Source organism: Perna viridis, chromosome 5 (assembly GCF_037379345.1).
Source record: "Perna viridis isolate PV_CMFRI_1.1 ecotype Kerala chromosome 5, ASM3737934v1, whole genome shotgun sequence".
NCBI lineage: Eukaryota > Metazoa > Mollusca > Bivalvia > Mytilida > Mytilidae > Perna > Perna viridis.
In genome coordinates, this window is record NC_142449.1 from 42,781,057 (window position 1) to 42,796,964 (window position 15,908).

Genomic DNA, 15,908 nt, shown 5'->3' on the forward strand with positions numbered 1-15,908 from the left:
CACATTTTCGGTGATTTTGGAAATCTAAATTTTGAACTTTACATAGTTGATAACTGTAATGAGTCATTTGTGACTACATTTACACTGCGATTCAATTATATATCGTAGTATGTCAAGGCAAGTGTGGCAAATGCGTGAGTTTACCAGAAATTGCTAAGTCAAAGATCAAAACTGAATATACTGACATTACTGTACATGTCATGTATCCCCATTCTTCTCCACTGTATTGGAGAACGGAATCAATCCTGTTGTAAAACTTATAGAAGATGCAAGTTCCAATGATTATAAATAATATTAGGAGGGCAATGACTTAAGTGCGAGTGAAGTCCATGCATTTGCTTGAAGACAAGTCACATGTAACTTACAGTGCTCACCTTTACGGCTTTAGCCAGAAGCCCAGGGCTTGTAAAAATTGTAATTCTACAACATAACATAAGAGGTTGAAATTCCGTTCCTCCATACCCAAACCTCTTACTTCTGAGCACCATATTGCATAACGCTCATCCCGCCATTCCTTGAAATTGGCAGAGTTATAGTAAACTATTTTCCATTAAAAACGCATTATACAGTTTCTTTACCATTTCACGGGAGAAAGTGACTAAACTAAAGAAAAACAATGACCAACCTGATGAGAAAATCCAGAAATCCTGGAAATCCTCTGTAAAAGCAGTTAAAATGAACTTCATATTTGGTTTTTAGCTTTTTGAGTGTGTAATTCCAGTTGATAAAATTACAGATTTTAAAATTTGCGAAATGAACATATCAAATTAAACAATGAATTGTCTTTACCAACTTAAAGTTCGTTTTGTCAAAAATATAATTTATTCCGTAAAATTAGTGACCTAACTCAAAATTGCTGGTCATTTTGACAACTGTCTTCATTACAAATGTTTTCTAGGTATTAAACTACTTTAATGTAAATAAAAGACATGAAGTATTTTAAAACACGTTTAGCTAATTAACATTTGCGGTGGCTTTCAGTATGTCAGATGCTAGAGGTTAGATGGCACCAAGTCAGAAAATAGGTTGCCAGACAACCTCTAGCATTGCTGGAGTAGTAAAAATTGATTCGGGGTACTGAAATGATGTGTACATTTCTTGTTTCAGGCTAGTTGAATCCTGTACAGTCCTGTATTTTTCGAGCTAGTAAACAGTCATTGAGAATTTTGAAGGAAAGAACTGTGTAAGTGCCAGCAAAGAATCGAGTAGGTTCCCTTTTGAATAAAATGAATTTTAAGTCATTTCTGCAAAATTTTATTTAAGATAATTTCATCTGTGGGAGCCAGAAAAAGATATTAAAAATATTTGTCATTTTACTGGTAAAACAAGTCCAGGTTTGGCAATGAAGCCTTGTTTTACCACAACCTGAAATATGTCCAAAGAGTTCTGATTAAATAACGTGTGTCTTTTAAATATCTTGTTCAGCAGGTGTTTTGACTGCATTTCAAAGAATCAGTAGGTACAGATATAGTGTTTTGCTTTGACAAGAGTTTCTCAAGTGGTCAATATAAAAAAAATATTGGTGAATTTCTACACATTTAAAAGCAAGCTTTACTCACTTATTAGGTTCTTTTTTCAACAAATAAGACTTCTTATCGCTATTTTGTTTAAAATCCCTTTGATCTTGCTATACGATAATTTTCAATCTCAAGCCAGTGGAGTGAGAATGAATATTATTGCTAGTTTCTATGTCCTCGCGTGACATACAAGCAATATTATCGCTAGTTTCTATGTCCTCGCGTGACATACAAGCAACAGCGTAGGAATATTTATGACCCAAATAACTCTCTCTTTGTTTACTCTGTATGAAATAACGGCTAATTTGTGGCAATATTGTCTAGTCTACAATGGAAATTGATTAAATACAGTAACTTACCCGATTAGAATGAATAAATCCCCAAATTATTGCACAAATTTTAAATGCGACCGTCATAGTTAACCAAGTTTTTTTCAAATGATGTGTTTCGCAGCTGCACAACATATGCGATGTCACATAGCACATCGCTGAAAAATAGTCTCGAAAGGAAATTTTGCAGTGCTAATAAAACTTACATATTTAGGTCAGGACTATTGAAAATAAGAAAACTAATACCTTACAATTCAAGCAAAACAGCGATAAACAGATTTTAAAATATTTTTTCAACTAGCTGGAGTTTCTCATGCTCATCTTTTCTCGCGGCAAAGCTGCTCGACGAGATTAGCATGAGGAACTCCCTCTCGTTAAAAAAAATATTAAATAATCTAATAATGCCATTGATAATTTTGCTAAGGACCTCTCAAATGAAAAGAAGAACATATTCTACAGCTGATTGTCTCGTAAGGAGGTTCTTTTTCATCATGAATATGAGTCCTACTGTCCAGGTTCACTCTAGTAAAGCAGTCTGTTGATAACTGTTGAATTGGTAATTCCAGGGGATTTAAGTGTTTATTATTTTTTTTTCAGGAATTTTAATTTCTTTTTTATTTTGGCACTTTTCATTTGGATATACTTTTTATTGAGTATATAAATATATAAGTAGGAGAGATAACTTATAACTTACTGTCAAAGTGTTTGTAAAGTTTGTCTTTTTAAGATATTGATAGGTCAAATTTAGTTGAAATGCACTATGAAAAAATGGCGGATAAATTTTCCAGAAGTTTTTCCTGATATAAGCAGTCAAAGAATATCTATGTCACCAGTGCTTCAGGATAAATTTGAATAGCTTTTCAGTTGTTTTCTACATGTATTTGAATATATTTGAGGCAAAAAAGACCAAATTGAGAAAAATGATGTACCACTCTTTGCCTGATTCTTACACAGAATGGTACTTAATTACAAGTTGGAAATCATCTTGTGACACCAACTCTTAATATTTGTTGGATTATTTATATGGAGCTGTAGTAGCCAGCAAGAAGCTTTGAATGCTGAGTCCTAAAAACAGTCAAGCATGCAGCATAAAGTAAGCTGCATGAAGAAAAAAAAATCACTGACAGACTGATGGAATTCATGCTGCTCAGTGTGGACCCATACTTGAGCTAAAGGTTCCATTTTATGTCAAGTGTGTTTTTTTCTTTGAACACATCTAATGCTTTAGTTGTTATTATCATGCAAACCAAACAATAATTGCTCACTTGGACATGTATATTTTGTACATGTACCTACATGTAGTTCAGAATGATTGTCCTGCATAGTTATTAAATGCTTTTCATTGTCAGGACTTTCTTTATATTAAACTATCTTTTTATATCACAACAACTGCATTTACAGGCACTGACATAGCTGTTGTTTTTTGAACGTGTGTGGTGTAGCTTACATGCACTGACATAGCTGTTGTTTTTTGACTGTGTGTGGTGTATTTTACACACACTGACATAGCTGTTGTTTTTTTAACGTGTGTGGTGTAGTTTACACACACTGACATAGCTGTTGTTTTTTTAACGTGTGGTGTAGACATGTCACAAGATTATGTAACTTTTGACTCATATCATTTCAGATCTGTGCAGAACTTACATGTTTTTATGTACATTTGGCTAAAATATAAATACAAATTGCACGAATTTTGGTACCAGTATCATAAGATATTATGCTGGAATACAAATCCAAAGCAGTGTTCTCCCCATACTGGCATAGCACAGCTTTTTTGGCCTTCCTCCAAAATTATAGCACAGTGCTCATAGTGCATTCAAACTAACAATATTTACTAATAGCTAAAATCATAGTGCTGCAAAGTACAGTGCTATGATGGCCTAGGTAGAACACTGCAAAGACTAAATACACTGTGAAAAGAACAGAAGAAGCTTGATATATATACATGTACATGTATGAGTTCAAGCACAGATAAAATAACCTACATTAATTAGTATTTAGAACTAATGATGGCATTGCATCATATATCTCAGTTCATCAAAAATATCCCATTGAAATATGAATTTTTCAAAAAGTATGTTAATTATTGTTAAGAATGGACATAAAAATTTGATTATCAGTAGAAAGTTGCCCTTTAATATGATTTTGTTCCCTATGTTCTGTTTTATTTTACTGATTACAATACCATGTAAATTGAAATTTGGCACATTTTTTTCAGATATGATGGCAAGTAATACAAGGTGTTCCATGGTAGAGGCTATTAATCAAAAGTATGATGATGATGGTGGTGAAGAGATGTTATTTATACATATACCAGCTTCAGCTCCTGGGAAAAAAGGTCAGTTTTAACAGCAGCTAAGAAAATTACACTGTAGGTTCAATATGACACATGACCACATGTATAGATTATTTCTATGCATAAAATTCCATGACAAAATCTAATAAAAGATGTTGGCTGTCTTTCATGCTGTAATATGCTTTAGATGACAGCCAGATAATACAAGCATGCCCTCGAAAAGAATTCTTTAAAATTTTGAATTTAGGTAATACACTGGTTCCAGGGTTTGACTCTAACAATTCATTTCTTGCTATGTAGCCCACAGGACTATTTAATAGATACTGGTAAATTAAGTGGTCCTCAAAATTGATTTGCAGTCCTCTCCTTTAGTCCTTAGGACTAATAAAATTTGAAGATTTAATTTAGGGTGTCCAAAGACTGCCAATGTATTTTTTCAGCTCCTGGGATTACCAATTTAAATTTCAACAAACAGCTTTTTTGACTTGATTCTTTGTTTTAGTTTTTTATTATTTTCATCTTGTAGAAAGTTATGTCTATTGTGATGTTTTGATAGGTCATTAAGTACTGGCACCTGTAAGGATCGGGCAACATTGAATCATGCTCAGAAAAAAACACGCAAATTTGACAATATAGGCATATAGTGTATGGTCTTTTGAAGACAAATTGATAGTTCCTTTGTCTTAGAAGTGTCAGAGGTTGCAGAAAAGCAAGTTCAAAGTTACATTAGAATGATATTGGAAAAGTGAGTTATCTTTCTTTGATGATTTAATTTATACCTTGTATCACTGACACTTAAACATGTTCAAAAAGAAATAAATGCAATTTTTTTCTGCATTTCAGAGAACATTTTGAATTATATTTCAAGAAAAGACATTTTTTTCAACATGTTTCACCCACTGCCTGATTCTTATTGAGAACAGCACTTAGTTAAAGTTCAGGTTTCCTTTTTCCTTCACTGCTTGTTAATAACAGTATTTGAGATTTTATTTATGGTGGTTTTTTTTTTGTTTTTCAATATTTTTCTTTGGATGATGTCTCAGGGGAATTTCTACTAATGAACTGTTTAAGTAGGTATAACCTTTATATATTTATAGCATCAGGACATATAGCAGTGCCACCTATACTTGCTCTTCATGACAGTTACATATGTGAAGCTGGTGATGGAGACAAGTTAGAATCATTATGTGGAACGGTCCAGGAGTTAGATCTGACTAAAAACTGTATTACGGACTGGGGAGAGGTAAAGAAGTTGGTTTGAGAAAGGCAACATTTGGCCTGATAAACAAAGTCTACATGAAGAAAATTTTGTGTTGTTTCTCCAGCTTTTTGGTGTGATTTATATTTGATTACGTGGCCAAAAGGGGTCCTTACAGAACTTTCTCCTTTGTAAAGTTGTATGGTAGTTTGAGGAATTGAATTTTGTTAAAATTACATGTCATAATGGAAAATTGAATTAGAAACTTATCTGCCTTATACATCTTCTGAAGTCCTTTTTATTTCATGCATTTTAACAGGTTAAACATGAAAACCTGCCCAAACCCAACATCACCATCATCAATACCTGCCCATACCCATACCCAAAACAATCTTCATCAATACCTGCCCGTAACTAACATAACCTTCATCAAAAACTGCCCATTCCCAACACAGCCTTCATCAATACCTGCCCATACCCAACGAGACCTTCATTAATACCTGCCCATACCCAACAAAACCTTCATCAATACCTGCCTGTACTTAACAAAACCTTCATCATTCCTGCCCATACCCAATAAAACCTTCATTAAAACCTGCCCATACTCCACAAAACCTTCATCAATACCTGCCTATACCAAACAAAACCAATTCTCAAAGTAGTTCCATTAAGGCATGTTATACTATAGTTCTGTTAAGGCATGTTTTACTGTATTTCTGATTCAGTTAAGGTTGCCTATTTCAGGTATTTGCATTAAAATGAACATATCTATAATTTCTAGGAAAACATATCAGTACAGTTCCTTGCAACTCTCATGTATATTATTTCAGGTCTTCAAAGTAATAGAAAGAACACCAAGACTGTGGTTTCTGAATCTGACCAGCAATAAACTTTCCAATGACTCATTACTCTTAGATAAACAATTTCCAAACATAACCAACCTGGTACTTAATAACACTGGTGTTACATGGAACACACTATCTCAACTACTGCTGATTTTTCCAAGGTTCTCTTATTACTGTAAATAATAAATTTTACCAGTGTTTATGTGGTTACTCACCACGAAAGAAAGTTTTTTGGGAGGGAATTTCATCCATCTTTCCACCTGTTCTTCCGTTAGTTTGTTCTTCCAGTCATTTTTGTACTTTTAACACAACTCTCTTTAACATTTAATGTTTATGTTTATTGAGATTGATATGATGGTACAATGTATATATCAATATTCTAACAGCTAGTTGAAATAGCCCAGTTCCAAATTCAATCCTACATTATACCAATGTGTCCTACTTAACTACCACAGAACACATGTGTGTTCTTTTGGACACTGTCTTTTAAGTTTGAATAGCTGTCAATTATGATGGTGGATGGCCAATTTAAAGGTCAAGGTCATCATAATTGACAGCTATTCAAAATTATTAGACAATGTCCAAAAGATCACACATGTGTTCTGTGATAGTTAAGTGGGACACATGGGTATAAAGTAGGGCAAATTTTTACCTAAAGAGCTATTTAAATTACTCACTAGCCTAGCTAGATTTGTATTGAAATTTGAACTGGTCTATTTCAACTAGCTGTAAAGCAAAATGTGATTAGTACAGCTTAAGGGTTTAAAGTAAGGTTTACATGTTAAGTTTGAAAGTGAAGATCTTTCTATAGTGTTCAAAGGATTTGGCTGAAACTTTATACGAAGGATGGAAATGATATGTTAATAAGCATGAAGATATATAATTATTGTTAAATGTTTTCAAAGGGAGATAATCAAACCTTTTTTAAATAGTATGATACATGTAGCTAGCAAATTGCGAATTCTGCTCAGTAACTAGGGTGATTGCTAGCAAACTTCAAATTCTGCTCAGTATGTTTGCCTTGTACAAGGGACATTCTATTTGAATTGATGTTCTGAATCTGGAATACTGTCAATCTCAGGTTGACCAGACCTGTTGCTCATAACCATCCTTATGAATATATTTACTGCCAGGAGTACCACATATGATAATCATATGCTGCTGGATTCATAATATGATCTTATTGAAACTGTATGATTCTTATATGCAAATACAATTGTATTGTATTGCTCATGGTTATCATGTGTTTGTTAAATTCATATGATTATCAAATGATAATCATGCATTCTTCATGTGTACCAGTAAATTGAAACATATGTCAATCATATCATGCTCAATTACTGTTAAAGTACTTTTATTCTCGGATACCAATTTTCATGGTTTAGAGGTTTTCAGCATTTTCATCAATGGAAATCTTTTCGTTGGTAACCAAATTTCGTGGTTTGGCCTACCCACGAAAACCACAAAAATTAGTATCCCATGAACAATAGTACTTTCACAGTGTAAGATAATCATATGTCGAAAATGCCCTTTGTATAATTCTCATGTGTGGCCATTGTGGCTGTGAAGGATTTCATATTTTTGTGAAAGAGTATCTGTAATTATTGGATTTAGGTGTCTTAAGATACCACTATAAGCATAATAAGAGAGGGCTACAGTTTAACTAAATTTTAAATATTTCTTGTGTTAACTTCTTTATTATAATCAAGTTGGGTATTAGTGTTACAATCATTTAAAAAAATTATAATTAAGTACCATTCTGTGTAAGAATCAGGCAATGGGTGTCACATATTTCTCAATTTGGTTTTTTTTTGCCTCAAATATATTCAATACATCTGGAAAACCACTGAACCACTATTTAAACTTATCTTGAAGCATCTGTGACATAGATATTTTTTGACTGCTTATATAAGGAAAAAGTGCTGGAAAATTTTCCTGCCATTTTTCCATAGTGCATTTCAACTATTTTTGACAGTAATTTCTTGAGTTTATGAGGTATAAACACGTGGATAATGCAGTAAAATGTCTGTATTTTTACTTCATGTGCTACACCTTATACACATTTTGCCTGATTCTTAGACGGAGAAGTACTTAAAAGTAATAGGATACAATGACTGAGTTTGAGCCATATACAAGAGGTGGGATTCTACTAAACTGTTGTTTTGTTTCAGCATTAAAGAGTTGCATGTGAGTCTGAATAATTATACTTCAGTAAACCTCCCAGAGGACATTCAGTACACACCTCTGACTAAACTTTTCATCAATAATAACAAAATACAAGATTGGAGTGCACTTTCCAGGCTTGGAAAATGTTTTCCTTGTTTGGAAAACTTTATCAGTATGGAGTCAGATTTATCAACATTATCATGTGACATTGATTTGAAACAAACGTTTCCATGTTTGAAATCTTTGAATTTATCTGGAACCAAACTTTCCTCATGGGATGATATTGATTTTTTCCGACACTTTCCAGTGTTAGAGGATATAAGGATAAAAAATATATCTTTCTTAGAGGTAAGTTTATCTAATACCAGTCTCTTTTAGAATCAAGCACTGGATTAAACAAGGCTAGGAAAAAATATCTACATAAGCATTGTAATATTCTGTTTCATTCATTGGAAGAGTAATCAAGGGAACCAAGGTTATAGCTGTAATCAAAAGAATGTAATCCAGGGACGAAGACCAGATATGGAAAACAGACATATACAACAAAGAACATTAAGTATCTAAAATCATACATACAAAGTAACAAAAGCAAATGAGCAACTCGGACTCCACAAAAAACTGGCTAAAAAATATATACTTACTTTTTAAGAGCAATTAATGACTCCTTGGAATAATTTGTAAATTTTGTTATTCATTGCAAATGAACATTTCAGGGGCAGATAACTTCATGTTCTTCTAATTCTTGGAAACCTATCTTAATCAAACCTCTTTCTGACTGATCATTTTAACTCCCTGCCACACAAAGTGGAGTAGTATTATGTAATACCTTCCGAAAATGTTCTTGTCTCTCTGTCCATCTATCAGGTTGTCCCTCAACGGTGTCCCGGTGATAACTTGAGAACAATTCACTGAATGTTTTGAAACCTTAAACAGCTGTTTTGTTACATGAAATACAGTTTAGTTTAATTTTCAGCAAAATTTAAAATGTAGTTTTTGAGTTAGGCCATTTTGAACATTATTGCTATCCCACTTTTTTCAACATTACGTGGTCAGTATCACGTAATGTTCCATTATTGCCCTATTTTTCAGTTGCCAATTAAATGAACTAAAACAAGTCAATGAAATTTATTTTAGCATAACTAAAAAAAAAGTTAAGTAAGTAATTTTCTTTTAAGCATGTATCTCTCTATACCAAAAATACTGAAATTTGTTTGTTAAATTTTCGCAATCACTTTAAACAAGTTCTTTGCTAATGTTTACTTTACAATCAAATTCTTATAGGAATTTCCAGAGAAAGAGAGAAGACAGAATGTTGTTGCCCGATTACCTAATATCACCAAACTGAACGGTAGTCCGATTCATGAACAGGAGAGAGAGGATGCGGAGAGAGCATTCATACGGAAGTTCATGGATATTGATGTCAAACCAACAAGGTAAGAGATTGGAAGCTAAAGAGGTGTTTGTGGTAGATACAAAATGTTGAAGTACCAATAGATATAGAATTCTGACACTGTTAATGGTAAGGTGATTCCTGGTTCAGATAAAGCCCAACTGCTAATGGTAAGGTGATTCCTGGTTCAGGAAAACCCACAAAACAAACAAAGGTTTTTTATTCTACATACGTCATACTGTAACTATAGTCCTTTATCATATATATCTCTATTTTTTTAGAAAACCATGCATTTATCTCTCAGCCAAATCAAGAACGATAACACTTGCAAAGTGACAATTTTATGTACAATCGATAACATTTTTCTCACAAAAGTGAAACAACTGGTTATATGTTCTATTACTGTTTCTGTATTGGAAAACAAAAGTGACTTGAAATGAATGATCGCCGTCTGTCTGATTTTTACAACTCCTGCACTTAAATAAACAAAATTTTAACAGTAAGGGCTCAGCAAACAACGAGTCAGTGCTATAAGGCTAAAAGAGTTTCAAATTGAATATGAAATTGCAACAAGGTTTCATATTTGTTGGTCTCTATGGAAACCATGTTTTCTATATAAACTATTCTTGTGCTGTGACATTTGAAAAGTCCACAAATAATTCCAACCAAACATTTTCTCATACAAATACTTATCTCTTTCAGGTTTCATGAGCTGCAAGATATTCATGGGAAATTAGACCATCTTGCTGAAATTGATATGACCCCAGAAACTCATTATCACATAAAGGTCATATTCGAGGACAAAGAAGAAATGATGGATATAGCTAAAAACCAAACTGTGCTAGATTTGAAAAAATTTCTTAGAGGTTTTTGCAAAATCCCCATTAACAGAATGCTGATCTTTGAATATGTAACAGGAAATTCGTATGTAAATGAATTGAATTATAACAACCGCATGCTACATACATTCAAATGGACGAAAGATAATATACTACAAATAAAGAAGAGGTGAAAGGGGGCATGAATGCAATGTTTCTTATTTAGAAGTCTCTTGACATGATTTAAACCCTTTTATTTTAACTGTTTATCATTCTTGTGCATACCCAAAATATATTTCTGTGAGTGAAATTATTTTGTTCTATTCAAAGTTGTACCTTGTGGAAGTATATGTCACACATGTTCAGTTAAGATGAAAGATTCTGTTATTTCTACTGTTCGTCTACAAGTTTGATTATCCATCTTTTATCTACTAACCTTTTTGAACAATTCATGTGGGAGATTTTCCCCCATTGACACTGTCTCAAGTGGGAGATGTTTACGTACAAGCAAAATTTTATATGTAAAAATTCAATTATTTAGTATTTTTCACTGAAAATATAGTAATTTTAACCAAAAACCTCTGACAAATCTTAAATTTTTAGCTCACCTGGTCAAAGGTAAACTTGTTGTATACTTCTCCAGGTACTGAATCGCTTGAATTTGTCTTTATAGTTATGTAGTATGTATATGTCCCTTTATAATTTTACTTTTATTGTTATGATATGATGCAAGTTCATCGGTGTTGTCATGGTACAATGCAAGTTCACCTGTGTTGTCATGGTACAATGCAAGTTCATCTGTGTTGTCGTTCATCTGTAATGTCATGGTACAATGCAAGTTCACCTGTGTTGTCATGGTACAATGCAAGTTTATCTGTGTTGTCATGGTACAATGCAAGTTCACCTGTAATTTCATGGTACAATGCAAGTTCATCTGTGATATCATGTTTTATTCCTTATTGCTGTAGATGTCAAATGCTAGAAGTATCTGTATTCTAGATAATACCATTAGTTGTGTTTTGATATACTTTTTGTTAAGCATTATCACATGAAATTATGAAAACTTTGAACACTGTAATTGTATGGGGAACTCAAAGTAAGAGATGTTTATTCTATGAATAAGTCCTATTGATTTAAAACCATGCATACTTTAGTTGATTCATTTTTGTTCATTGATATCTTTTTATAACCATAGAGGTCTACCATTGGTCCCACAGGAGCTTTGATTGGTTATTAAATGTCTAACTGAAGCAGTATTTGTGTTTTGTAGCTGTTGAAATATTTTAATAAATTGATACAAAAATGAACTTGACAAGTTAACAAATAACAAGTTGGTATTACTTTTTTATGACTGCTTCCTCTGATGAAAGATGAAGTGGAAATTTGCATAGAGTTATCTCTCTTTGTACAGGATTCTAATGAGTGCACTACATTTCATTGTTGGGAGTAAGTCTTGTTGCTGTATGTTGAATAATCTTAGTTTTCTACCAGATGAGTCAGGGTACAGTATCTGGGCATATTTGCATAACTGCATCAACCAAATACTTACAGTAATTTTTGCATAGGAAGAACTAGGCATGCTTTAAGTTATCAGACAGATAAACAGGTCAAGTGATAGCCTTGAATGACCTACCAATGCCTGAATACATCATCATTTCATGTTTACGGTAAGTTGTTAGCTCATTGTTGAATGGACTTTTTTCCTATACCCTGTACCCTCTATATTGCAGGTCCCACTGTATCATGATTTGGCTAGATCTGTAACTTGAAATGATGCACATTTTCAGTATTTGTTGTACTTGACCTAGGGACTAAGTGTAAACTTTGAAACCACATATTTGTCAAGTTTTTTCTAGGACTGGAAAATTAGAAACCAACTGAAAATTTTTATGTGATTTTCGGCTACTTTCAAAATGTTTGGAAAATGCTGTCAAACTGAATGAAGATGAAGTAAGGATTTAAATATTATCTCAATCCATTGAAAAGTTGTTAAAGTGCATCCCTACAAATTATCATTACATGGTTTATGATAAAAAAATTTTAAGAGAACTTTCTTCTTAATGCATTGATACAATGGGAACATTTTTAGACACCGAAATTTACCTTACCTTTTTGCAAGCAATTACTGAGAAAATAAGCTTTATGCAATGAAAGGTTAGATTTTTAACTAACTTCAGACAAAATAAAAATCCACTTTCCAAAGACCTGTTTTTCCTCAGACTAGAAAACAATTAACTACCTTGAGACAGTGAGACCCCAGTATACATTTTGACCTGATCTATTTGGATTAAAACTTCTAATTTTGTAGAATATTTAGTGTATTGCATAGAGCCTAAAGAGAAATATTTCAATTGATTGATTATTTGTCAGTTTATAGTTAATAGCAAGCCTTGAAAGAAAGTGTTTGCTTCCATAGCAAATGCTGAAATATTACTTTAGGAGGTAGACCTAGGGTAAGGGACACAACTCTTAGAAATCATTGGAACATTTGTATTCACCATTTTACATCAATCTTATGTAAGCATCAAAGTTACTTGGACTGATTTCATTCCGCCTCTATTGGAAGCTTGTTTGGCTTTGATGAAATTGAATATGATCCAAACATATTACTGATTTCAAGAGTAATGTCTCTTACCCTAGGTCTACCTCCTTAAAAGTAAAATCCTTACTATTAGATTATAACTTTAGCTCACCTGGTCAAAAGCCATGTGAGCTGTTGCCATCACTTGGCGTCTGTCATCATTGTCCTGTGTCCATTGTCCATCGTCCGTCATCGTTAACAATTTTTCAAAACTCTTCTCCTTTGACACTACTTGACCACTTGAAACCAGACTTGGTATGAATATTCCTTGGGGTATCCTGCATAGAATTGATGTGGGGATTTTTGTTCTGTCAAAAACATGGCCCCCGTTACTAAAAATAGAACATATAGGTCAGACAGTAGTTTTTCACATATATCTAGACTACCATTAGGTTTAGCCAAATTTTGAAATGGTAAGTGTTCAGCATGATGAGATCTATCAGTGGTCAAATTGTCATCTAAATCCGTTAAGCCATGTTGGAGGTATGGCCCTCTTTCGACATTTTTTTACTATTTTTAATGTTATTTCTTTCAAAAATCTTCTCCTCTAACACTACCTGACCAATTGGAACCAAGCTTGGTTTGAATGTTCCTTGAGGTATCCTGTATAGAAATGTAGTGGGGATTTTTATTCTGTTTGAAAACATGGCCACCATTACTAAAAATAGAACAAAGGGGTCAGACAGTAGTTTTTTTTGCATAGATCTCAAAATCTGTTAGGTTTAGCAAATATCTTTCAATTGCTGAAATGACCCTTATTATAAGGCCTTCAAAAGTCTTCAGGAATCAAAGTTGTCAGGCGACTCCTTGTAAGAGTTATTGTCCTTGAGAGATGAAAAGTGAGGGTTTTTTTTTGCAGTTTTCAGCCAATATCTTGAAAACTATAATTGATAGAAACTTTCAATGGCTGAAATGATCCTTATGTTGGTCCTACCAACGTCTTCTTGAGTCAAGATTGTTGGACAACTCCTTGTTAAATTTATTGCTCTTGAAAGACAAACTTTAACCAGGTGAGCGTTTCAGGCTCCTGGGAGCCTCTTGTTGTATTTTATTATGTGTGCATTAATTGAAGGAATAATGAAATGTATTTTTAGAAAAAAATGGAATTCAAATTAAAACATAGTTGGAGAAAAAGTATACATGTGGGCAATTGTCAGTACAGTTATAGAATTGTACAGTAGTAATAGAAATGATTAGACATTTGACAACTCCTGAAAATATTTTATAGTTTGCTGCTTTTTTTGGTCATGGAAGCATGATGCTCTTTTGTATGTCAGAGTTGTAATGGTCTCCTCCTGATAAAGGACAGCTTTAGTCTTATAATTTGAATATATGTGGATTTTGTGTTAAATTATGCTTTATCTCCCATACCAAACATCTTCTTTACCTTATTCTCATAAACTATAAACAGTTACAGAGAAAATATACAAACATTGATAATATTTCATAAATTGCATGTGTAAACCATTGTAAACCTGGAGGTACGACCTTCGTTAAAATTATCTTCACAAATATAGCTATGTTTCTGGGTAGATCAGTATTCTGTGAGGAAAAAAGTCTTGAAAATTTCAAAGTATTTGCATTTGAATGACAATAAATTGGTAAAAATGGTTGTCTATCTTTTTCGAAACATTTACATATCGTAACATAATGATACTCATCACCAATATCATGGGAGGTACACTGAGTGTACAAACAAGGGCCCGTGGTTAGGCAAAACAATGTATTGTATTTGTAGATCATGGATTTATGGCAAATATCACTTGACCAGCTCCACTTATGTGTTCCAGTAAACTCAATTTACCTCCATCGAATCTAAATCTTCAAATACAATATGGTTATCTCCATTCTAATGTAACTATCAACTATATCAGTGAAAATTACCATTAAAAATTATAAAAAAAAATAATCTGTACATTTCAGACATGCAGTCAATTGTGGACATCCTGAAATACTTCCTATTTTTCAATGAAATTTCTCATTAAAACAAATGTTGCATTAGAACTCAAAAAATAGTTTCAACTTTCTTAGTGTTCACTTTACTCACTGCAATATGTGCATTGTACTATGGTGACCTAGTTCAAATTGTTATTGACAAAACTGTATTTGATTATACATTCTTTACATTTCTTTGATTGATTGATTGATTGATTGATTGAATATAGTATAACATCCAATGGAAGATATTCATTCATGCATTTCAGGGCAGGTGATTGACTATCAAACTTTGCTTTGTATCCAACTGAAAACTGAGTCAGATGCTCACAGAAACAACAGGTCACTGGAAGGCAAATGTCACCCCACTTAGACAAATGATTAACAGACTTGAGAATCAGGGATATGAGGAAATGTGTCTTAAAAGTTCTCTTACAAAATTCTTTTGTAGATATCAGTCCTTAGTTAAAAAATACTCAGTTGAGTAATTTTTGTTTTTTGTAAAATGTTCTTTGTGCTTTTACTTACAATAGGAAATGAAAAGTCATTTTATTCCTCAATGTTGAGTCCCAAGTTTGACCCTATTTGTATATTTATAAAAATAGGTAGTGATCTAAGCCTGTGGTTTTCTTTGTCTCAAGTCTCAAATATCTGGTAGTAAATATTTTTTTGTTATCAACAACATATTTGTTACTCCTTCTACTTGCATTATTTAAACCAGATAAACATTGTATATTGGGATACATATCATTCTGTCAACTGCTCTTTGTCATAAAATTATTTTTCTTACTGTGTTTCTTTTACATATTTTTTATTTAATGTTATGTTTATCA

The 15,908-nt window shown here is 32.8% G+C and overlaps 1 protein-coding gene across 7 annotated transcripts; it reads left to right on the plus strand.

The window, feature by feature from the left end:
• On the plus strand, positions 1-15,865 carry LOC148617803 (tubulin-specific chaperone cofactor E-like protein). Of its 7 annotated transcripts, XR_015922535.1 has the most exons (9): positions 1-134; positions 1,108-1,183; positions 4,065-4,184; positions 5,240-5,385; positions 6,171-6,346; positions 8,357-8,699; positions 9,633-9,784; positions 10,444-12,226; positions 15,345-15,865. XR_015922535.1 is itself a non-coding variant. In XM_088585380.1 (8 exons), the coding sequence occupies exons 3-8, from the start codon at positions 4,067-4,069 to the stop codon at positions 10,751-10,753; spliced, it is 1,245 nt and encodes a 414-aa protein (XP_088441506.1). In that variant the 5' UTR covers positions 1-134; positions 1,108-1,205; positions 4,065-4,066; the 3' UTR covers positions 10,754-15,865. The 7 variants fall into 7 exon arrangements, 6 of the variants coding, with proteins under 6 accessions (XP_088441506.1, XP_088441503.1, XP_088441507.1 ...); XM_088585380.1 differs by having other exon boundaries at positions 1,108-1,205; positions 10,444-15,865; XM_088585377.1 differs by having other exon boundaries at positions 10,444-15,865.
• The last annotated feature ends 43 nt before the right edge of the window (positions 15,866-15,908 follow it).